We start from the raw sequence: 25087 nt of genomic DNA on the forward strand, positions 1-25087 counted from the left end.
TTCCCTAAACAGGGCTGCCTTCAAAGTTTGGTAGTTTTTTTTCTCTTTGACATCTGGTGGGAGGACATTCCACAGGGCGGGCGCCACCACCGAGAAGGCCCTCTGCCTGGTTCCCTGTAGCTTGGCTTCTCACAGGGAGGGAACCGCCAGAAGGCCCTTGGAGCTGGACCTCAGTGTCTGGGCAGAATGATGGAGGTGGAGACGCTCCTTCAGGTCTACTGGGCCATGGGCCTAACCATGACTTGACGCCAGAAGAAAGGAGAGGTGGGTGTTTGCCTTGGCTGCGTGTGCTGCTAAGCAAGGGGCATTGTAGGGATGGTGAGGGACGCCAAAAGAAATACCTGCACCAGATTTCAAACTGGATCCCTCCTCCTCCTCCTCCTAAGCCCTGGGCAGAGAAAGAGCTGAGCAGCAGCCTTTGGACAGGGACATCAGCAGGGACCATCAAGGAGTGATGACGCTCGTCGCCAAAGTTGGGGTCAGGGACGCACAAGGTGGTTGTCGAGCGGAAAGGCTTTAACACAAGGCCTGAGGGGGTAAAGCAAAGCCAGAAAAGACCTGTGATGCAAGGGACAAGGACCCACGTGCCACCCAACACTGACCCAAGCCCACTCACTAGCCAAGAGGACCCAAGGCTGTTCCTACGGCCGTCATTCACATTAGGCCTCTTTGGGCATTCATATTGGGTCCTAGCTTGTTTCAATAATAATAATAATAATAATAATAATAATAATAATAGTAAAATAATATATTATAATATTATATATTATAATATTATAATATATATTATTATATATAATAATATATAATAATAATAATAATAATAATAATAATAATGTATTATTTATATCCCGCCCATCTGGCTGGGTTTCTCCAGCCACTCTGGGTGGCTTCCAATGGAATATTAAAATACAATACAGTGGTGCCTCGCAAGACGAAAAGAATCCGTTCTGCGATTCTCTTCGTCTAGCGGTTTTTTCGTCTTGCGAAGCAAGTCCATTGAAGGATTAGCGGATTAGCGCTATTAGCGGCTTTTAGTGGCTTATCTGCTGATCGGATCAGCTGATGAGCGGCTTAGCGGCTTAGAAAAAGGGGGGGGAGGGGAAAAAACCAGCAGGAACTCGCAAGACATTGTCGTCTTGCAAAGCAAGCCCATAGGAAATTCGTTTTGCGAAGCACCTCCAAAACGGAACTCTTTCGTCTAGCGAGTTTTCCGTCTTGCGAGGCATTCGTCTTGCGGGGCACCACTGTAACCTATTAAACATTAAAAGCTTCCCTAAACAGGGCTGCCTTCAGATGTCTTCTAAAAATCTGGTCGTTGTTTTTCTCTTTGACATCTGGTGGGAGGGCGTTCCACAGGGCGGGTGCCACTACCGAGAAGGCCCTCTGCCTGATTCCCTGTAACCTCCCTTCTCACAGGGAGGGAACCGCCAGAAGGCCCTCAGAGCTGGACCCCTCAGAATGATGGGGGTGGAGACGCTCCTTCAGGTCTACTGGACCAAGGCCGTTTAGGGCTTTAAAGGTCAGCACCAATACTTTGAATTGTGCTCGGAAACGTACTGGGAGCCAGTGTAGGTCTTTCAAGACTGGTGTTATGTGGTCTTGACGGCCACTCCCAGTTACCAGTTTCTAAGCTCAGTCTGGCATGTTTGTGGGCCCTTGCTCATCCAGCACGTTGACTCGGGCTGAAAATGACGTTCAGCAGGTTGGGATGCTTGCAGCTGTCACTTCCTGTCTCTTGGCCACTTTCTACATTCAGCTGAAGGGGTAGAGCAGCGGAACATACAGTATATCGGATATGGGAGCGCTGCACCCTGGGAAGGCCAGCAGGCAATAACTCAGTTTTCTGGCAACATTCTCATGTGCAAGCTAGCCAGGAAGAGGTTCCATGCTCCAATCCTGTCCAATTACCTTCCAAACAGGAGAGGAGGCAGGTGCCTTGAGTGTAAAACCAGTCGCCGTCAGTGAGAGCAAAGCCCTGGCAAGCAAGCCACTGCTGGTCCTATTTCATTTTGGAAGCTCAAATACGTGTTTGTCGATCACCATGGCACTCTAGCCAGTTCGGTTCAGAAGTTGGGAAGAGCACCCAGAATATCCTGATTGACAAACAGCACTTACCATTCTCACAGAACTCTGTCCCACGCAGTACGTCCGACTCCGACTCCTGAACGGGAAAGTAGTACTGCACGTAACAGTCAGCCTCTCCCCAGACTGTGGACTGGAGGGGAGTGAGCCCTTTGACGCTCTCAATGTGGATCTCAAAAATGTGCTCCATCATCCCTTCCTTTTCTCTGCCTGACCACTAAATAATAGACAAAATGGAATCCCTGTGAAAGAGGGGAATCCCTGTGGGGGGAGAGTCCCCATCTCTGGTGAACAAAATGCCCAATCTCAGCATGTTCTGGGCATGTAATAATAATAATAATAATAATAATAATAATAATAATAATAATAACAACAACAACAACAATAATAACAATAATAACAATAATAACAATAACAATTATTATTATTATTATTATTATTTATACCCCGCCCTCCCCGGCCAAAACTGGGCTGAGAGCGGCTAACATCAAATGTATAAACCAACATAAGATCAGGCAATCAATTAAAATACATCCTAAAATCAGATCAGGATTAGAATAAAATACAATCAGATGGCAACCCGCAGATTAGGCTTGGGGTAATAACCCACCATCATTATTTATTTCATAAAAATTATACATCAGCTGACTGTGAAAGCAAAACAAAACCTCAAAGCGGCTTACGAAAAGAAGGTAATGAAAAGAACAAACAACAATATTTGAAACCATTAAAGCTCGCTTCAGTTTTCTAAACATCTGGGTAGGATTGTCTGAACACAAAGGTTCAAAACGTGCCCAAGAGAGGTACCGCAAAGGCACCTGACTTATTCCCTGAGGCAGGGAGTTCCAGAGAGTAGATGCTATTGCACTAAAAGACTGATTGCTCACAAATGCGGAGTGATTTTGTGTGGCACTTGCAACAACCCCATTTCTGCAAACTAAAGTGGTTGAGTGGGTGTGTATTTGGTATAGTGATCTCACAGCTATACCGCAGGTTTGCCACACCTGTAAGACAGTCACTGACATATAAACACAACACACACACATACACACTTTAAATGTTCTACACTCCTTCCCCATCAACACCACCGCAAGGACAAAGCTCTTGGAGACACAGCCAGGTGCGGTCTCTGGTGGGTCTCTAGGCCAGGCACAGGCAAACTTGGCCCTCCAGATGTTTTGGGACTACAACTCCCATCATCCCTAGCTAACAGGGCCAGTGGTCAGGGATGATGGGAGTTGTAGTCCCAAAACATCTGGAGGGACGAGTTTGCCTACGCCTGCTCTAGGCGGAAAAAGTGCTAATTTTGGGGGCAGCCTCAGCAAACACAAAGATATGTTTGATGGAAATACCTTTGGAAGAGGCATGGCAAGAGAGTCCAGAGCATGTGGAGGGCGCATTGCCACAGGAGGTGCCATTCCTTCCTCGTTCTTGAGCCTCTGCAGTGCCGCGATCTGCTCCGCGGAGCCCATGGCCAGAATGACCTTCAGGCTCCCCTTTTTGCTGCCGGTGAAGACGTCCACCACGGGCATGGAGCCATCTACAGCCAGCACCGGATACTGAGCCTGAAGCAGCAGGCTGGATATCTTGGGGTCCCTGGGAAGGGAGGGAGGGAGACAGTCATGCTGGAGGTTAAGGGGTGATATGATAGCCATGTTCAAATATATAAAAGGATGTCACATAGAGGAGGGAGAAAGGTTGTTTTCTGCTGCTCCAGAGAAGCGAACACGGAGCAATGGATCCAAACTACAAGAAAGAAGATTCCACCTAAACATGAGGAAGAACTTCCTGACAGTAAGAGCTGTTCGACAGTGGAATTTGCTGCCAAGGAGTGTGGTGGAGTCTCCTACTTTGGAGGTCTTTAAGCAGAGGCTTGACAACCATATGTCAGGAGTGCTCTGATGGTGTTTCCTGCTTGGCAGGGGGTTGGACTCGATGGCCCTTGTGGTCTCTTCCAACTCTATGATTCTATGATTCTATGATTCTATGTAAACTGCGTAGCGATTCCTGTTGATGCATGAAGTGGTGAATTAACTAACTAAAACATGCAGAAGAGTCCAATTTCCCTACCAGTGAATCTCCTTGCCACCTTCGCCTTTAGCAGAGACCGGCAACTTTTTCATGGAGGCCAGGCATTTTAAAATGCAGGAAAGCTGGGCTTCTATGAATTTGACATGTGAGATTACAGTGGTACCTTGGGTTAAGTACAGTGGTGCCTCGCAAGACGAAAAGAATCCGTTCCGCGAGTCTCTTCGTCTTGCGGTTTTTTCGTCTTGCGAAGCAAGCCCATTGACAGCTTAGCGGCTTAGCGGGCTTAGCGGATCAGCTGATAAGTGGTTTAGCGGCTTAGCGGATCAGCTGATAAGCGGCTTAGCGGATCAGCTGTTAAGCGGCTTAGCGGCTTAGGATCAGCTGATAAGCGGCTTAGCGGCTTGGGGAAAAGGGGGGGAGGGGGGAAAAACCGCAGGAACTCGCAAGACATTTTCGTCTTGTGAAGCAAGCACATAGGAAATTCGTTTTGCGAAGCACCTCCAAAACGGAAAACCCTTTCGTCTAGCGGGTTTTCCGTCTTGCGAGGCATTCGTCTTGCGGGGCACCACTGTACCGCATTTTTCGCTCTATAAGACGCAACAGACCACAAGACGCACCTAGTTTTTGGAGGAGGAAAACAAGAAAAAAAAATATTCTGAATCCCAGAAGCCAGAACAGCAAGAGGGATCGCTGCGCAGCGAAAGCAGCAATCCCTCTTGCTGTTCTGGCTTCTGGGATAGCTGCGCAGCCTGCATTCGCTCCATAAGACGCACACACATTTCCCCTTACTTTTTAGGAGGCAAAAAGTGAGTCTTATAGAGCAAAAAATACGGTACTTAATTCGTTCCGGAGGTCTGTTCTTAACCTGAAACTGTTCTTAACCTGAAGCACCACTTTAGCTAATGGGGCCTCCTGCCGCCGGAGCACGATTTCTGTTCTCATCCTGAAGCAAAGTTCTTAACCCAAGGTACTATTTCTGGGTTAGCCGAGTCTGTAACCTGAAGCGTCTGTAACTTGAAGCGTATGTATCCCAAGGTACCACTGTACAGTGGTGCCTCGCAAGACGAAAAGAATCCGTTCTGTGATTCTCTTTGTCTAGCGGTTTTTTCGTCTTGCGAAGCAAGCCCATTGACGGATTAGCGGGTTAGCGCTATTAGCGGCTTATCTGCTGATCGGATCAGCTGATAAGCGGCTTAGCTGCTTAGAAAAAGGGGGGGGGGAAACCCAGCAGGAACTCGCAAGACATTGTCGTCTTGCGAAGCAAGCCCATAGGAAATTCGTTTTGCGAAGCACCTCCAAAACGGAAAACTCTTTCGTCTAGCGAGTTTTCCGTCTTGCGAGGCATTCGTCTTGCGGGGCACCACTGTATATTCTGTAGTTCATGCTGCAGTTCCTAGACTCTCTGCTTAAGCAAGCTGCATACTTAATCTGATCTGTGAGCCTTCAAGGCCTCATCACTCATCTGAATTGTGCTGGATACCTGGGGCGAGCGTAAGTCTGGGGACAGGGGGAACTTTTCCAGCTTTAGGGTCGTATTTTCTGATGGGCAACCTTTCCAACGGTGGCTGCATGTCATACAGGAGCGGTGGAAGGCAAGAGTGGATGAAGTTATGATTTGTTTTTGTATGGTAGGGCACGTTCCAGCCAGATGAATTTTACTCACCGCTGGAATTCCCTCCATCATTTGTCAAAGCAAATTGAATGACAGTTCAAGGGCAGCCAAGGCAGTCAAAAGCACTTGAGGAGGGCATGGAGCGATGGCCTTGCTAGTGTGTGTGTCCTGACAGTGTGCCAAGGGGCTAGGAAGAACAAAGGGCCACATTTGACCCTAGACTCTCAGTCCCCTTGGCTCAAATTCCCACTCAATCTTTCTGTGATTGTGTTTTCAGTTTATGTGCCACACCCTGGAACCTCAGGGGGAAAAGTGGGTGAGAAATGCAAGAAACCGGAGTCCAAGGATTACTCGCACGTGAAGGTGGCAGGTGGTTGGTGGCAGGACCCTGTGAGTGAGAGGCAGGGAAGGCCTTCCAGGGTGAGAGACCCCACCCCCTGGCCCTGGGAGTCCTCATAAGGAAGCTGGTCCTGGAGGAAGACCTGTGAGGGGAGAGACTCCATCAGGCAAGGCCTTCTTCCACCTACCTTACCCCACCCTCCAGTCTCTGCTTCTCAAGTTGTATTGTATTATTTTGTGCACTGTGGCTTGCCGTTGTTTTATTGATTGTACAGTGGTGCCTCGCAAGACGAAATTAATCCGTTCTGCGAGTCTCTTCGTCTCGCGGTTTTTTCGTCTTGCGAAGCACGGCTATTAGCGGCTTAGCGGCTATTAACGGCTTAGCGGCTTTAAGAAAAAGGAAACAAACTCGCAAGAACTCGCAAGATGTTTCGTCTTGCGAAGCAAGCCCATAGGGAAATTCGTCTTGCGGAACGACTCAAAAAACGGAAAACTCTTTCGTCTTCTGGGTTTTTCGTCTTGCGAGGTACCACTGTAGTTTCGAAATTATTTATTGCAATTGTTAAGAGTGGGTTTCTGTTTAATTTTTATATGCTGATATTATTATTCTATATTATTCTAATGAATGTGGAGCTTTATTTGATGTAGATTGCTTATTTTAAAGCCGTTTTATTATCACATTTTTGTATTGTTATAAGGTGTACATTCTTTGTTTCTTCGGCTTGTAAACCGCCTTGAATATTGTAAGATAGAAAGGCGGTATACAAATTAAAAGTGATGATGATGATAAGGACGGAAAGCTCCCAGTGAGAGCTGAGAGGGTCCATGGCTTTCTGTGTGAGACAAGGGTTAACAACTAGTTTTGGGAGAAGACTCTTTTCTCTTTCTCTGTTTTTGTTTTTATTTAGATTATATAGATAAGAAATGAAAGAAACAAATGAATCAAAGCAAACTGGGTGGTGGATGTTTTGTGCAGTATACTGCCCCTTAGCTTACTTCAGGATGAACTCACAGCAATATATCATGTGTAGCCCAAGTTAGGGATGGAAATTAAAAATCACTGCCTGGAAGTGATTTTCGGTTTTTTAATCTGACTTGGTGGTGGGGCATTATCAGTGTTCCCGAAAAAAGAAAACTGAGTAAATATGCCACAACACAGTAAAATAAAAACAATTTTAAAAACAAAGAATGAGTTTTTACTTGAATGAAACGTAGAACTGATGCAGTGGAAGCTTCACCAGTCCTAGCAGGGCGTCTCCTCCTGGAATGCACACCTTGTTCCAGGCTTCTATGACCATCACGTTGTTCTTCAGCCTCTCCAGATGTTTTGATGTCAGTGAAATAGGAGTTACCTAGAGATTTGATCAGACTCTTTGATCAGAGAAGCAGGCCTACACACACACACACACACACACACACACACACACAGCCCTTCATCTCAGCCTTTGCAAATATAAAAATAAAGAGGACGGCATGTAAACCAGCAAATCCACAGTAAACTGTCCTTGGACCCAATACAGCTAACGGGGGGGGGGGGGAATTAAGTCCCCTTGCAAGCTTACCAGGTTTGATTAAGTTGCAGGTAAAATGTTTGCTGACAAGTTTTCCTTGTGAGGAAAAGAAAACGAGTTTCAAAACTTAATTTTGTTTAGTGATGTTCTAGGCCAGGGGTCAGCAAACTTTTTCAGCAGGGGGCCAGTCCACTGTGCCTCAGACCTTGTGGGGGGCCAGACTATTTTTTTTTGGGGGGGGGGGATGAACGAATTCCTATGCCCCACAAATAACCCAGAGATGCATTTTAAATAAAAGGACACATTCTACTCATGTGAAAACACCAGGCAGGCCCCACAAATAACCCAGAGATGCATTTTAAATAAAAGGACATATTCTGTTCATGTAAGAACACGCTGATTCCCGGACCGTCTGCAGGCCAGATTGAGAAGGCGATTGGGCCGGATCCAGCCTCTGGGCCTCAGTGTGCCTACCCCTGTTCTAGGCTGCCCCATAAAAGATGCGTTTCGCACACTTTAATATTTGGTCTCTCGTGGGGTTCTGTATGTGGGTGACCTGGGCATGTCTGAGCACACAGAGAATCACAGAATTGAAAAGTGGGCAGGGAACCCAATGGTTACAGTCCAACCCCCTGCAATGCAGGAATCGCAGCTGGAGAATCCCCAACGGATGGAAATCCAACCTCTGCTGGAGAAGCTCAAAGGAAGGGGAGTCCACAGCCTCCCAAAAGAGACTGATCCGCTTTCAAACAGCTCTTGCTGTCAGAAAGTTCTTCCTAATGTTTAGTCAGGATCTCATTTCTTGTAATTGTAATCTCACCCGAACAAGCCTGCTCCATCCTCCAAATGACAGCCCTTCAGATATCTGAAGAAGGCTTTCATACCACCTCCCAGTCTTTTCTTCGCCAGGCTAAACATCCCCAACACCCTCAGAAAGTTTGTTTTCCAGACACTTTGTCATCCTGGCTGCCTTCAGCTGCACACATTCCAGCTTCTCAATATCTTTCTTAAACTCCAGTGCCCAGAACTGGATATAGGTGGGGTCTGACTCATGACTGAGACGTCCTTTGCTGCTGGGAATTGGGCAGCTTTAATTATAGGGTCAAGCCAGCTAAGAATACCTGTATACCTGAAGCAGCGTCTCCACCCCCATCATCCAGCCCAAACACTGAGGTCCAGTGCCGAGGGCCTTCTGGCAGTTCCCTCGCTGCGAGAAGTGAGGTTACACGAACCAGGCAGAGGGCCTTCTTGGTAGTGACGCTTGCCCTGTGAAACGCCCTCCCAGCAGATGTCAAGGAAATAAACAACTATTTTACTTTTAAAAGACATCTGGAGGCAGCCCTGTTTAGGGAAGTTTTTTAATGTCTGATGCTGTATTGTTTTTGATATTCAGTTGGAAGCTGCTCAGAGTGGCTGGGGAAACCCAGGCAGATGGGCGGGGTATAAATAATAAATTTTTATTATGATTATGAAGGGCAGCAAAACACATTCTGCCTCCTGGCAAGTCTGACAACTACTTTAGAATACAGAAACTGGCCCTCCTGCTGTAAAGCAGTGGGCAAATAATAAAAGTTTTGGGCCTGTATTTTGTTCTCTGACCTCACAATTTTAAGGACGTGACGTTAAACACTGAGGAGGAACTAATGTTACCAGGATTACTGCGCACATGAAAAAACTGAAGCTTGCCTGAGAAAACTGGAAGATGGGTTCTGTGGTCCCCCATATCACAGCAGACCTTGTGGCTTCTTCTGTGCTGAAGAGCTTGCAGTTTAGATACACGTTACAAGAGCCATGAAATCCAGCGTCTTTGGGAACAAAGACCTTCCCTTCTGGGACCATCAAGAGTACGTGCAGCAGCAAACCTCCTTCTTCTGATGCACACAGCTGGTTCAGGAGGTTACGGGAGACGGGCATGGGGACTGGCAGCTGACTCACACCAACGTTGGCCCTTTCTGATACTGCAGGTGAAGACTCTTGGCTCCTCTTTGGGAGCTGGCAATTAGTTTGCTTCAAGACTGGGGGGCTTCCAGCAGGAGTGGTGCTCCTGCCAACTTCTTGAAACTTGACTCCGGGACTCCTGATGGCGTGAACTGGAGCTTGTGGTGCCCCATTCGCTGCCTTGGCACTGGTGCTGGAGAAATCTTTATTATCAGCTGCAAGTTCCAATGACACCTGCCGCAAGAAAGTTAGAAATAACGCGTTACCTGCTGTCTGTTGAGAGCACAACCTTCTGCAGCTGTGCTTTTCAAACTCTGTTCCTGTGAACCATGATGTCTCCACCTCCATCGTTCTTCCCGGACACTGAGGTCCAGCGCCGAGGGCCTTCTGGTGGTTCCTTCGCTGCGAGAAGCCAAGTTACAGGGAACCAGGCAGAGGGCCTTCTCGGTAGTGACACCCACCCTGTGGAATGCCCTCCCACCAGATGTCAAAGAGAAAAATAACTACCAAACATCTGAAGGCAGCCCTGTTTAGGAAAGCTTTTAATGTTTAATAGGTTGTTGTATTTTAGTGTTTTGTTGGAAGCCACCCAGAGTGGCTGGGGAAACCCAGCCAGATGGGCGGCGTATAAATAATAAATTATTATTATTATTATTATTATTATTATTATTATTATTATTATTATTATTATTAGCTTTGTAGGGCTTCTTCCTCAATAGCAAAATCAGTGTGTGTGTGTGTGTGTGTGTGTGTGTGTGTGCACGCGCAACAGGAAAGAGAACCAGTGCACCAATGGGCTCCAGTCGGTGGCATCATTGCACTTCCCGGGTGGGAGAGGGTCAAAGCCCCGGGGAGGCTGGCACAGTGCAAAAGTGCAGCAGCGGAGCTAATCTGTCATTCTTGCTACTGCACTTGCACTGCGCTGACCTACCTGATACCTTGCCCTTCTCAGTAAGCATTGCAACACTGCTGATGGGAGGACAGGGGTGTGGTGACACCCCTCCCCACCGACCACCCAGACAATCAGTAACAGCAGAGACAAGTTTGTTCTGGGTTGGACCATCCACTTAGAAGAGGTACAGTAAGAGTCCAGGCAGCTCTTGCCAGTGTGGACCTTGAAAGATGCCCCAGAACCCTCTGCAATATGGAAAGCTTCTTCAGCAGACATTCTGAGAAACAACCCCCAATCTGCTTGCCCCCAAGGGAAACACTCTGTTTTCCACTGCCTTAGCACCTTGGTGACATCAGGAACCATCCCTCCAATCCCCACTTTCATCTCCAACCCCATATGCATGATTAGCAGGCAACAGACCTCACAGTGGTGAATAAGAAAAAGAGCAAAAATCACCTGCAACAGGCCTGGAAAGCAAAGGGTCAGGAATGGCGGTGGCCCTAAAAAACTGAGCAGTACCCAGCACAGCCACTCAATACATATTCCCACCATTAGGTGACTGCTTTAGTCTAGATATAATAAATACTCTAGATATAAATATAGGAGGTCTTTGTTTGGGAATGAGCTGGGGTCCTTCTCTTCCCAGATGTAAACCTGACACCTGAATGAGCTCCAATGCAGAAAGCAGCCTCCCAAAAAAATTTCCATGGCCAAAGCAAGAGGCAACGATACAAGCCAATTCTTTAGCCTCCTTTGGCAACAAACCTGTGGGCAATTCATGCCCTCACAGATTCAGGCGGTACAGTCGTACCTCCTGCCTCTGGTTACGTAAACTTCGGGATGTGCACGTGGCAAACCCGAAGTATATTTACCGGGTTTCGCCGTACGCACATGCGCAAAAGTGGTCCTCAGGTTGTAGAAACCTTGGGATCTGACCGGACCTCCGGAACAGATCCCGTCCACAACAGGAGGTACCACTGTATTCGTCATGAAACTGAGAGGAGCAGAGAAAAGGAAGCTACTGATAAGATTTCACAGTAAAAAAATATCCAATTCCCAAAGGCTACAGGGCAGGGGCTCACCCAGTGCTAACTAAAGCACAAAAGCCAAGGCAAATCCTCGGCATAGAATATATCCTGATATGCCATTAACACCCAACAAGAACAATGCCAGTTCCGAATAGTTCAATGATGAGAGTGTATGACACCTAAGTGTTGCATTAAGACAAGCTACCTGTGTGTAGAACAGTATAGAAGCAGGTTGTGTATACCTTCAAAGGCCCCAGCTGGGCTGGATCTCCGACTTCTTTCACAGGCAGTTCACGGCTGACCGTTAGTTGTTCAGACTGAATTATGTCTCGCAGCGGGAAAACGGCTGAGCCAATCAGCAGGGGCTGAAGACAGGAGAACACAATGGGGAAGGAGAGGGTAATATTGCGCATTTCACTTTTCAATATTACATAATCTATACTGTATTGTGCTCATGGTCGTAAAACCTCTGGTAGGGTTTGGGGGCTGGGGTTCTGCCAAGGTCTTCAAGGAAAAGTAATCAATAAGAAAATATAAGTACTGTACTAGCCCGAATATAAGCCGCACCCAAATATAAGCCACACATTTAAAATTGGAGGGGGGGAGGAAAAAATACTCAAATATAAGCCTCTCCATTCCTCGCTGCTCCTGGCTGCATACTTGGGGGGGGGGGGTGAGTTTCCGGCGGCCTTTCCCCTTCCTTGCTGGCTCCCTTACTGGCCTTGGGGGAGAGGATGGGGGACTATGCACAGGGCGGGTGCCACTTTCTCGCACTCCTGGCGCTGTTTGCCCCGCGCTCCTGGCTGCATACCGTAAGGTTGCGAATATAAGCCGCACTTTTCATGGTCAGAATTGGGGGGGGGGGGAGTGAGGCTTATTTTCAGGCCAATACGGCATTAAGAACATTCAAATCCCGGCTTTCTGACAAAATAGTGCTCTAAGTCGCTAACAGTAAAACAAAAAAATTAAATTACGAAACAAAACTTATTAAAAAAATATATCACAAATTACACACAGGTCTACAAAGGGTATCTATAAGCAGACAAGGTTTAAAATATCCATTTAAACCTAATTAATATGCTGAAAGCCAACTGAAAAAGCATTTTTGCCCTCCTCCACCAGCGGAATGCCAAGCTATGCCTCTCAAAGGAGGGGTTGCAGTGGAACCCATGAAAAGGTCTCCTTGTTGGCTCTTACCACACAGACATCTAACACTGGTGGGACAAAGAGTGAAGCCTTAGCTGCAGATCTTAATAAGCAGCAGTCCCATAAGCAGGGCTTAAATGTAGGTTTGAAATGGGTCTAGATAATCTGCTTCATCCAGAAAAACAATAATGAATACCTTTCTTTGTGTGCCTTGTTTTGAGTAGACGTGGAACTCAAGGTCCGAGTTCCACCAGTGGGTTATCATTGTGCCACTGAAGTGAACGGGGAACACGTACCGCTGTTGAAACTTCACCACTGGAAAGGTAAATTGACAGGGATTGGATGCCCGATGGGATGGAAGAGGGAAGAAAAAGATGTTCAGTCAAAATTTCAAGGATATGGCAGAAGAAGGGTGTCTGGAGGCTTTTGAGGGAAAAGGCACAATGAAGGAAGAACAGAACTAACTACTTAACTACCCCATTCCTCTCTGGCAGATTTAGGCTTTTCGCATTTACAGTGCTATCCTATACATATATACTCCAAAGGAAGTCTATGAGGCTGTCTCCCAGGATTTCAGCATTTAAAATCCATTTTTATTAACCTTATTAATAATTTCCCCCACTTAACTATCTAAAGATTCTTTCACTCCCTTTCATTTTGTTGTTGTTTAGTCGTCTTAGTCATGTTCGACTTTCCATAACCCCACGAACCAGAGCATGCCTTGGAAACTCTCACTTTCTTCTCAAAGCTTCTCCTTTTTGACGTCCATGGAGTTTTGTTGGCAAAATGCTGGAGTGGTTTGCCAGTTCCTTCTCCAGGTGGATCACATGTAATCTAAACTCTCGGCTATGACCTGTCTGTCTTGGGTGGCCCTGCACGGCATAGCTCATAGCTTCTTAGAGTTATTCAAGCCCCTTCGCCACAACAAGGCAGCGATCCATGAAGCGGATCCCTTTCTTTACTAGTAACTAAATCCTATTGACCAAACTGCAGGAGGCAGTGGAAGAAAGGAGTGCCTGGTGTGCTCTGGTCCATGGGATCACGAAGAGTCAGACACGACTAAACAACGGCAACAACAAATCCTATCCCAGTTAACTAGACTGCCACTCTTCATTTTCTAATTGTCTTATAAAGTCCTTTGCCTCTACAGTGGTACCTCAGGTTAATTCGTTCCGGAGGTCCGTACTTAACCTGAAACTGTTCTTAACCTGAAGCCCCACCTTAGCTAATGCCGCGCCGCTGGAGCACGATTTCTGTTCTCATCCTGAAGCAAAGTTCTTAACCCAAGGTACTATTTCTGGGTTAGCGGAGTCTGTAACCTGAGTGTATGTAACCCGAGGTACCACTGTAGTTGTGTGTTTTTTGGGGGGGGAGGGGGGAGCTGAACAGCTTATTTTCCTTATCAGAAAGACCCAATCCCACCACCTTTCTCCACCCATAGCAGGGGCTGCCAGCCTTTTGGGGTCAATGGGAACATTTGGAATTTTGAGGAAGTGCCAGGTGCAGTGTGGCATAGGACAAAATGGATGCTACACCTAAAAGGACAGGACCAGAAAGTGGTGTTGGGCATGGCACCATGCAATCAGCTGCCCCATCCATGGGAGAAAAGGCCCCTTTCCCCCAGGCAAGGCTTACCTTCCCCCAAGATTTTACTTGACGCCACCCGAACTATTTCTGTCGTTACGGCAGCCTGCCCTGCTCCAATCTTTGAAGCTCCCACTGGAAAGTGAAACTCGACAAAGAATGTCCTGTGAATGGGAGAAACAGAAAGCGTATTGGGTGAATCAATCAACTGTTTTTAATATAATGGGCCAAAGTGGAAAGGGCATCAACACAAGGCACTGAGCTCAAGCTCAGCGGTAGAGTGACAGCTTTGCATGCAGGAAGTCCAGGATTCAACCTCTGGGATCCCCATGAAATGCACGGAAACACCCTTTCCTGAAATCTTGGAGAGCTATTTGCCAGTTAGTGGAGGCAGCACAGAACTAAATGGGCCAATGGATTTGACTTGGTATCAACAGGGATTTTACATCATCCCCAAATCTTTGCTCTTGTGATAAAATGAACGATTCTAATGATTCCTGCTGAGATTGGATCAAGTCAATGAGCTTACAGGCCTCGCCCCTAAGTGAGAAGGAAGAATTATTACCTCTTTTTGGCCAATGCTGGCCTGGGCGGCTTTCCAGTTGATCGTTTTTTGCCTGGAGTGATGTTTTCAGGGGGCACCTTTAGGCTCTCCACGACTGCTCTAGCTAATCGGACCCGGCCCAGCACTGCCAGTCTGTCAAGACTCAAGTTGACAGCTCGTGTTTCCTCTGTATTTTCCATGGAAGCCTCATCATGAAGAGGAAGTGGCCCAGCAGGAGAATGGCTGAGAAGGGGAATACAAACAAGCAGGCTAAGGTAACCTTCCTCATAAAAAGGAAAGAGAAAAGTGCTCCAAGGAGTTGTTCTATTACATCTCTTGCACATAAGAACCTAAGAGGAGCCTGCGCTGGATCAGACCAGTGGCCTAACTAGTCCAGCACTCTGTTTTCAAAGTGGCCAACTCACAAGAGGCATGCAAGCAGTACCAGAGTGCAATAGCACCCTATGAAGCTGTGATTCCCAGCAGCTGGCATTCAGTTATGTACTGTCTCCAACAGTGGAGATAGTACCTAGCCATTGTTGTGAGCAGCCACTAATCGTCTGATCCTCCATGAATTTGCATGCTCACACCTTTGATACAAATGCACCAATTCTGTGTAGGGAAAAACACCTGAACTGAATTGAAGTTCAGAGGAAATCAGGAGTTGTGATGTCATTATTATTATTTCTTAAATTTGTTACTGATTTTTCTGGCCCAGGGCAACCCAAAGGGAGTTAAAACCAACCAAACAGCAGATAGAGAGAATTGATAAGAATAATGATCTGTTGTGACCTTGATGGAAGCATACAATAGATGAGCCTTCTTGTGTTTTGGCTCATCTTCCTCTTTTTTTCCTTTTTTCCCTTTTTTTCTTTCCTCCTCCTCCTCCTTTCCTTTTTCTTTCCCATAATAGCTTAAGTTCTATGCCATGCACTTAGGTTTTTTTTGTAGTTTTTTTAGCTTTTTTCATCATTATGATGATGATGATGAAGGATTTTTTTTGTAATTTTGGTTGTTTATATTTCTCTGTACAGTGGTACCTCGGGTTAAGTACTTGATTCATTCTGGAGGTCCGTTCTTAACCTGAAACTGTTCTTAACCTGAAGCACCACTTTAACTAATGGGGCCTCCTGCTGCTGCTGCGCTGCCGGAGCACGATTTCTGTTCTCATCCTTAATCAAAGTTCTTAACCCGAGGTACTATTTCTGGGTTAGCGGAGTCTGTAACCTGAAGCGTATGTAACCTGAAGCCTATGTAACCCGACGTACCACTGTATTTGTTTAAAACAAAAGAAAAGTATTTTTTAAAAAAACAAAAACCAACCAAACAGGTGGACAATTCCCCACCCCAGTAGTTTTCAACCAGTGTGCTGTGGCACCCTGGGGTGCCTTGAATGATGGTCAGGGGTATCATGGGCAGTACTGGCCTCTGTCCCTCTTTCCTTCCCTCCCTCCTGGGATGCCCTCTCACGTCTCTGCCTCCCAAAGGCTTGCACAGCTGTTTGTTGCAGCAGCCCTGGCTTCAAGCTCCTCAGGCAAATGGTGCCTCTGGGGCTGGTTGGGGGTGCTGGCTGCCAGGATCTGAGGAGACCTCAGAGCAAGCAAGCAGGCAAGGGAGCCCAGCCAGTCAGTCTGCCAGCCCTTGCTATTGGGAACAGATTGACAAGTCCTAGGCTCCTGAGGGGCAGCGTGTGTGTGTTTATGTGTGTGTGTCAGGTCAGAGATCAGGGATGCCAGCAGCAGCAGCTGCCCAGAGGACTCCCAAGGAGAGAGGAGAGGAGGCTGAGGAAACAATCCACAAGGGAGGGTGTTAGAAAAGGGGTGAGAGGCTGCCAGCTCTGCAGGCAAGGGGTGACCTAACTGGGCTCCTGAGCCCCACAGAAAGAATGCAGTTGGTCAAGGGAGCTGTGGGCTCAAAAAGATTGGAAACCTCTACTCCACCCCATAGGTGCATTAAAACCACAAGGAAAAAGAAATACAGTGGTACCTCGGGTTAAGTACTTAATTCGTTCCAGAGGTCTGTTCTTAACCTGAAACTGTTCTTAACCTGAAGCGCCACTTTAGCTAATGGGGCCTCCCGCTGCTGCCGAGCCGCCGGAGCCCAATTTCTGTTCTCATCCTGAAGCAAAGTTCTTAACCCGAAGTACTATTTCTGGGTTAGAGGAGTCTGTAACCTGAAGCGTACGTTACCTGAAGCGTATGTAACCCGAGGTACCACTGTACATTTAAAACATCCCACCCACTTCAAAAAGGCCACAGGTAGTTAAAGGCCCACGGCCTGGTTGTAAAGCAAAGTTTTTGCCTGGTGCTTAAAGACGTATAACAATGGTGTCAGGCAAGCCTCCCTGGAGGAGCATTTCTCAAATGGGGAGCCACTGCAGAAAAGGCCTGTTCTCGTGCTGCCGCTCTTCAGATCTCCGTTGGATGGGGCACACAAAGAAGGGCCTTGGATGGTGATCGCAGAGTCCTTGCCGGTTCACATGGAGAGAAGCAGTCCTTAAGTTATTACAGTTCTGACCTGCTTGAGTCATGTGTAATGGAGCCCACAGCAACTGGTTTACCTGGGTTTTGTCTCTCGAGTCCCTTTCTGACCCAAGGGGCTAGACTCTGAAGCCTTTTTTGATCTCCGACACTTGCTGTTCTGCGACTTGTTTAGTTTTCCGGAAGCAACAGCATCTTCCTCGTCACTGAGGAAGTCACTTAAGCTGCTGTCGGACTTCTAAGGGAAAAAGATTGAGAAAAGCAAAAAACACTTAACAGTCACAGAACACTCAGGAATTAACGATTCAGTTACCAAAAGGAAGTTCTCCTTATATTGAGATTAAAGATGGTAACCACTTATAAAAACCAGATGGAACGGAGGGAAGTCAATAGCTCGGCAGAGCTAAAACTCTGTAAAAGGTGATATGAAGTTATATTATCAAAAATGGAAAATGAATAAAAAAATATTTAAATAAAAAGAATGTAATTCAAAAATTCAAACTCAGTTGCTGAAATACATGATCCGTTTTAGTAGGCACGTTGCTGGATTAATAAAAGGAACCATAGAATTATTATCTTTTAAAAAGATGATAACCTTTTCCAAACACTGCAAGTTTTTTTAATCTCTACTCAAATTCTATTTTGTGGCCAAGCTAGACAGAGAGATATGAGGAGCATCTGGAAAGGTGTGAAGTTAAAGGGGCAGAGACAGAACCTCCGGCCTTCATCCACTCCTCCAGCAAGACCCGGCACAAATGAGAGGTGTGGCATATCTGATGTGTTCCTACATGAATACTTTTTTTATGTGGGATGCCTCTAGCTGCCAAGGGTGTGATACAGATGCCTCACACTAAAATAATCTTCATGGTGAGAACCCAAAATTATTTTCTCAGGAGAACACTCTGTGGACGAGCTGCGCTAATCTTCTTTGGGGGGGGGGAGGGCACCACTTAAATCTGATTGACCTAGGAGGGGGCTAGTGTTTTAAACTTCACTTAAGACTTTTGCACACCTAAAACAAACGTTTTTGTCTTTCTGCGGCTCGTCTTTTGGACGATGCCCAGCGCAAGAGAGGTAAGACGGAATGAAAGGAGAGGCAGAGAGGAAGAACATAAGCCAGCCTTCCCCAATCTGTTGCCCCCCACCCCCCACATGTTTAGACTATACCATATTTTTCGCTCCATAGGGTGCACCGGACCATAGGGCGCACCTAGTTTTTAGGCGGGCGGGGGGAATTCCCCCCCCCCCCGGTCCAGGAGCGGCGGCAAGATTGCGTGCAACCTCGCCGCTGCTCCCGGAGCTCGCGGGACTGGGAAGCCTGAGCTTCCCCCACCCCAGCCCCCAGAACAGGCAGCTATCCACAAGCCTTTGGAGCCCGGCAGGAACTCCCGCTGCGCTCAGAAGGCTTGTGGATGGCTGCCTGAAGCCCGGCGAGCGCTGCGGGAATTGGCGCAGCGCTCGCCGGGCTTCAGGCTTCAGGCTGCTATCCGCAAGCCTTCGGAGCGCTCCGAAGGCTTGCGGATAGCTGCGCACCGACCTCTCTCGCTCTCCAGGCTTCAGCGAAAGCCTGCATTCGCTCCGTAGGACGCACACACATTGCCCCTTCATTTTTGGAGGGGGGAAAGTGCGTCCTATAGAGCGAAAATATGCTAACTTCCAATGCCTACGGCTGCTGGGAGTTGTAGTCTAAAACACCTGGTGGGCGCCAGGTTACTGTGCTGACATAAGCAAAGCAGACTTTGATTTGCAGAATTGTTGCCTTCCCGCTACCCCCCGAGCTTGTGGGGCTGGTGGTGGGTGGAAGCGCTGCAGCCTTCCCCCCACCTTCGTACAGCTTTCGTAGCCCCTGCAGGACAGCGGGGTGAAGGCACCCCGCTGCCCCTTTGCGCAGCTGACCCTGAACTAGAACAGCGAGACAGAGCGCTGCACAGCGCTCCGTCTCCCTGTTCTGGCTTTGGGCTTAGCTGTGCAGCCTGCATTCACTCTATAGGATGCACACACATTTCCCCTTAATTTTTGGAGGGGAAAAAGTGCGTCCTATAGAGCGAAAAATACGGTATGTACAAATAATGTTTTCTAGCCAGTAAGCTGACTGTGGTAAGATTGGCTTGGTTCATGGAAAGCTTAGTCACAATAACATGCCCCAACCACCTACACGCCTCTGGCGCTTACTCGAGCCGTGTAGAACAAGTTTTCCAGCAGGCTCTGGTCATAGTGGGGGTCGTTCAGCTCACTGTCGTACACCTCACTCCCGGGAGAGATACATTCCAGGGGAGAGCCTGTACCATCCAAAAGGCGCAGAGGGGAAGAACCAGAACTGTGGGGAAAGAAAGGAAAGAAGGTAAATATGAACATCTAGCTGCATACACAGACATGCGCATGCACACAGTAACGTTGAATTCAGCACTGTCCTAGCTTTCTGGTTTTTATCCAGCACCGCTCTGCTAGGTAGGTCATGTACAGAACACAAATGAGACCGAGTCTGACGAGAACCCGCTGGCCATCGGTAAGAAAATCAGTCTCACACCAAGATGAGTTGAAAAAAGTCTGACTGCAGCAGCGCAATGTTTATTGTGTTCCGTACTCCAAAAGTAACAACCACAAGAATGCAACCTTGCCTCTGCCCGCAGACAAAGAAGTTGCTATATTTTGGCATCAGGTCATCACACCAGACCCTGTAACAAATCAGGCTATACTACGTGGGCCAATCATTAGGATTGCATGAGGTGTTCACGCGCTCATCATGCCTAGCACAGCCTGCCCTGCCAAAAGGTCAGGCTGCAGTAAATTTCCATCCACGCGCCCATCTTACCACATGGGCACTAACAACCATTTTCCTACACGAGTCTTTAGCTGTGTTTGACGGAATCTACTGTATTCGTGATGACCCTTGTTGCTGGAGGATTCCCCACACATTTTACATCTTACCTGCCCAGCAAGAGCTGGATTGCTGTATTTTCAGCATGTAAATCAAATTCTGAGCCATCAGGCAGTGGCTGAAGAGGCTCTTCAACGGCAGATATGAGGCCAGGGTGCAGGTTTTTAAGATTCCTGGATAAGAAAATATGCCAATAAAGGTGAACTAGGCACTTCCAGGGCATGGTATGCTCTGAATGCTTTGGACTACAACTCCCATCAGCCCCTGAAGTCATAGTGAATGGCCAGGTATGATGGAAGTTGTAGTCCAATTTAGCCGAAGGGCACCAGGTTGGGTAAGGCTGAGCTAGGAGCGGGGGGGAGGGGGGTTATGAAATTAAGCAAGGATAGATTACCAAAACCAATGAGGTTTGTTTGGTGCCAACATTAGCATCATTTAGGCACCAGGCATTTTAACAAATTTTATTGCTATAGGCTGCAGACCCATATACATTTAACTTGTAACAAATCCCATTGGACTTCTGAGATATATAGGATTGTAGTCTTTTGCTATGTTTCGTTCCTGCAGCAAAAAACCCCTAATAACAATCTGTTGGACCAATCTACTGTTTCCATCAATTTAGTATACACACACATACAAAGTTAGATCATATATCTTTGAAATGAGATGTAAATGTACACACTTCATGGGTTTTTTTTCTGATATAGAGTTGGCAACTTGCATATTCCTAATCCAGCAGATGTCAGGGATAGAACCATAAATATTTTGTCTGTGTCTATAGAATTGTTGGGCCCAAGCTACTCTGAAAAAGTGATTTGATACATACTGCTTTTAGTAAGCATCCTGAATGCCATTATATCCATGACACAAACATTCCCACATATTCTCCCAAACTCACTTTTCAACTAGTTTGGAGACATCCTGCTTTATGGGCTGAAGTTCATAAAGCTGTATGTCGGGGTCTGGATTCGATGTCATTGCAGACACTACCATAGCGTTTCGGAGTCTATTGCCTCTATCCAAAAGGGCTGGGGAAAAGAGGACAGGAGTGAACACTGAATTTAAAATAACAACTGTATATACTGACTTATGGGCGAGTCATTCTTTGACCACTCCTATAGGGGAAAGTGCAACATGACAGAACTTTTTAAAACGATAACATCGTAGATGAAACCCAACTGTTTATATACATACCTGAAAGGAGATCTTTTGTGGGTGGGTTGTTGCAAGAAAGAACATGGGCAGGTTTGGGACTTTCCTTAGCCAACCTCACTTGAGCCTCAAGATCAGAGCCACCGGAAAACCCTTGTTGTTTTGGACCATTTGCATTGACAGAATCATTGTGCCCTTGGAGGTGGTGGTGCTGAGGTCGAAAAAACCCTTCTTTTAGGTTCTCGGAGTTCTCCTGAAAGTACAAGTGATCCTTGCCCCTGTTCCAAAACATAAGCACCATCACAAAGTTTAACTCAAGGATGGTTTTTCCAAAATGCCCCTGATGCTGTTCTGGGCATGCATATAAAGTACCTGTATTACTGACAGGTAATAGGGACGCGGGTGGCGCTGTGGGTAAAACCTCAGTGCCTAGGACTTGCCGATCGTATGGTCGGCGGTTCAAATCCCTGCGGCGGAGTGAGCTCCCATCTTTCGGTCCCAGCTCCTGCCCACCTAGCAGTTCGAAAGCACCCCTAAGTGCAAGTAGATAAATAGGTACCGCTTTATAGCGGGAAGGTAAATGGCGTTTCCGTGTGCTGCGCTGGTGCTGGCTCGCCAGAGCAGCTTCGTCACGCTGGCCACGTGGCTCCGGACAGCGCTGGCCCCCGCCTCTTAAGTGAGATGGGCGCACAACCCTAGAGTCGGACACGACTGGCCCGTACGGGCAGAGGTACCTTTACCTTTATTACTGACAGGGAGAGCTGAATAATGGGGACAGAAAACACACCCTTGCCTTCAGAGCACTGCAGAGTGAAGGGCTAGGGGACATTCTGGCCTGCAGAGTTACTTGGGCACTGAGACATTTGGCAATATGTTCTCCTGAGTTCCACTGAGGCGTGCAGTCTCCTTCTGCATCACCTGACAGAGGTCACCATCACTGGGGGACACAGAGACAGGGCTCATGAGCCATTTTGCAACCCAGGATGTTCAAGTCATGGCTTCACATGAACTGGGAAGAGACTGGCACGCCCACCCACCCTGAAATGCTTATGGGTAATGACAGCAATCTGCTTTGACATGCATAACAGACATCTATGCAGCTTCTGATCTGGTGAAATAAGCTTTCCTGAGGAATACTGAGCTCCCTGGGTGCTTAATGGAAGCCAGAGTTCAGCCCATTAGCATTTTTTTTAAAGTACTTTAAGCAGGCATAAGACGTACTAGCAGCCAATAGTCTTGTTCAACCCAAATACATGAGAATGCAGAACACAATTGTCAGGGAACTGCCATCGGAGCATCAGGTGGTGGAGGGGCTCAGGGAGGAAGAAAGAGACTCAACAGCTGAAGCAGGCACCAGCAGGGGGAGGAGTGATTCTCTGAGGGAATGTGAGCAGGAGGGAGGGCTCAGGGACGCTTCCAGCGAAAACAGTGGGGAGGTATCTGAGTCTCACATAGGGAGACCTACACCTCGCCGGAAACTGTCACGCCGTGAGTCCAGGAGACGCGTTTCCGTTAAGGAGCTCCTTTGCTGGAAACGCTTCCGCAGACAGCCACTGTCGGACTCTACTAGTGACTAGAGCAGACATGTCTGAGGAGCTCCGTCACACACTGAGGTTTGTGGGGTCGCACAAACTCTGAGGGAGCACGATTTTACGCACAAGCAGCTAATCAATCCCTAACAGCAGTCCGACAGTCTTTGTACGCTGCCTGTGCAAGAGAAAGCATCATGAGCGAACCAACCGGAACCGGAGGAGCTGGGGTTGGGGCTGGTCCAAGCTTGGAAGATAGATACCGAGCGTTGGAGGTCCAACTGGCGCTGCAGACGGCGAGGCTGGAGGAGAGAAGGGCTCAGGATGCAGACAAGAAGGGGAGAGCCACTCAGTTCCCCAGAAAGGTACCAGGATTGGTGCAGAAGTTTGGGGGGGACCCCAAGGATTACCATGCCTTTAGGACAGAGATGCAATATGCACTTAATGTGCAGTTTGATGAATTCCCTGATGAGGAATCACGAGTTGCTTTCGTGATTGGGCATCTTGAGAGGGGGGCGAGAGACTGGGTTCGACCCCTGATGGCAACGCACAATGACGTACTAAAGGACACGATGAAGTTCTTTCGTGCAATGGATATCATGTTTTCCAGCGATATTGAGGAAGGGGTGGTGCGCAGACAGCTAATGGCTTGCAAGCAGGGAAGCCGATCTGTCCGTGAGTACTGGACTGAGTTTACCATGCTGGTTCACAGACTGGGTTGGGATTTATCGGCGGCACCCATTCAGATGCTATTTGAAGAAGGTCTTTCGTCGGCTGTGAAAGACGAGCTGTCACGGAGCCCCAGGGCGGGGTCTATGGATCAGCTGACCAAATCTGCGCTGACCATAGGAGCGCGTCAGGAGGCAAGAGCCTTGGAGAGGCGGGAAGGGAGAGGGGAACGTTGGAAGGAGTTCCGCATTCCAGACATTCCTGAGCCAGCTTTCCCGCCGGCAGAGCCGATGGAAATCGGGACAGCGCGCGCGCGCGCATTTTCAAAACCCAGCGAGGGGGCTAAGAAGGAGGGAAAGGGCGCCCGGAAATGCTATCTCTGCCAACAGCCAGGCCACTTTGCCAGAGTCTGCCCCCAGAGGAAGGAATGGCAAGGGATGGTGGGAGCTGTTGAGGGGGAAGAGCAGGGGGAGACGGAGCAGGTAAAAGCCAACGCCTGGTTGCCACAATCGGGGCACTGCAGCCAGGCCAAAGAGCAGTGAAAGTGCCCGTGCCAGAAGCTCCTCGACCTGCTCTAGTGATTGAAGTGTTGCTAGAGCTGCAAAATGGACACCCCCTAAAAATAAAGGCGCTATTGGACTCAGGCAGCTCCTGCAATTTTATGAGCAAGGAGTTTGCTGCTGAACACCAGATACAGACTATCCCTTTAAGCAACCCCCTGCAGGTGACCACGATCGATGGCAGGGAGTTGTTGGGAGGAGGAGTCAGCTTGCAGACGGTCCCAATGATCATGAGGGTGGCAAGGCACACAGAACTGATAGCGTTTAATGTGGCCACCTTGGGAGGCGCTCCCATTATTTTGGGAATGAGCTGGCTAGCTCTACATGATCCGCTGGTTGGCTGGCATCAAAGAGTGGTGTCCTTTGGTTCAGCACATTGCTTAGAACACTGCAAAGGGGAAAAGGGTTCAGCAGGGGCCCAAGCCACCCTAGCAGGGACTGAAGTAATGGAGAAGGTGAAGGTACCACCACAGTATGCAGATCTCAGCGACGTGTTCAGCGAGAAGGAAGCTGACCAACTACCCCCGCATAGGCCCTTTGATTGCCAGATCAATTTACTCCCTGGAGCACAGCTTCCTGTGGGCAAGTTGTATGCCATGTCAGACAGGGAAATGCAGGAGTTGCGAGAGTTTATTGACAAGAACCTGAAGAGAGGTTTCATCAGAGAGTCCAAAGCAGCGGGGGGTAGCCCAGTGTTTTTTGTGGACAAAAAAAACGCGGACAAGCCGAGACTTGTATGTGACTTTAGGAGGTTGAACGCAGTGACTGAACCAGTGGTGTTCCCTATGCCCAGGATTGATGATATTTTGACCAGGGTGCGGAAGGGAAAGATTTTTACAAAGCTGGATCTAAGGGGGGCGTACAACCTGATACGCATAAGGAAAGGAGATGAATGGAAAACCACCATGTTTACCCCTTTGGGGGCATTTGAATATCTCGTTATGCCATTTGGATTACAAGCAGGCTCCGCGTGCTTTCAATCTTTTATGAACCATGTACTGGGCCCTTTGCTCTACAAGAATTGCGTTGCTTTCCTAGATGATGTGTTGGTGTATTCGGAGAATGAGGAGCAACATGTGAGAGACGTCAGAGAAGTGTTGAGGAGACTG

General features: G+C 47.8%; 1 protein-coding gene across 3 annotated transcripts in view; it reads right to left on the minus strand.

Moving 5' to 3' along the window:
- C2CD3 (C2 domain containing 3 centriole elongation regulator) overlaps window positions 1-25087 on the minus strand; it is a 67704-nt gene that overhangs the window by 35083 nt on the left and 7534 nt on the right. For 2 of the 3 annotated variants that reach the window (XM_081197264.1, XM_081197263.1), the window contains exons 5-18: window positions 21263-21498; window positions 20967-21096; window positions 20119-20241; window positions 19363-19507; window positions 17271-17428; window positions 14732-14953; window positions 14218-14330; window positions 12779-12897; window positions 11679-11801; window positions 9265-9750; window positions 7268-7419; window positions 3438-3681; window positions 2119-2302; window positions 342-528 (exon numbers count right to left, since the gene is read on the minus strand). In XM_081197264.1, the coding sequence (XP_081053390.1) occupies window positions 342-528; window positions 2119-2302; window positions 3438-3681; window positions 7268-7419; window positions 9265-9750; window positions 11679-11801; window positions 12779-12897; window positions 14218-14330; window positions 14732-14953; window positions 17271-17428; window positions 19363-19507; window positions 20119-20241; window positions 20967-21096; window positions 21263-21498 (2622 nt within the window). The remainder of the gene's footprint in view (window positions 1-341; window positions 529-2118; window positions 2303-3437; window positions 3682-7267; window positions 7420-9264; window positions 9751-11678; window positions 11802-12778; window positions 12898-14217; window positions 14331-14731; window positions 14954-17270; window positions 17429-19362; window positions 19508-20118; window positions 20242-20966; window positions 21097-21262; window positions 21499-25087) is intronic. The other variant, XM_081197265.1, reaches the window with a different exon arrangement.

The sequence above is a fragment of the Podarcis bocagei genome (assembly GCF_964188305.1).
Source record: "Podarcis bocagei genome assembly, chromosome: 6".
In the NCBI taxonomy this organism is placed as follows: Eukaryota; Metazoa; Chordata; class Lepidosauria; order Squamata; family Lacertidae; genus Podarcis; species Podarcis bocagei.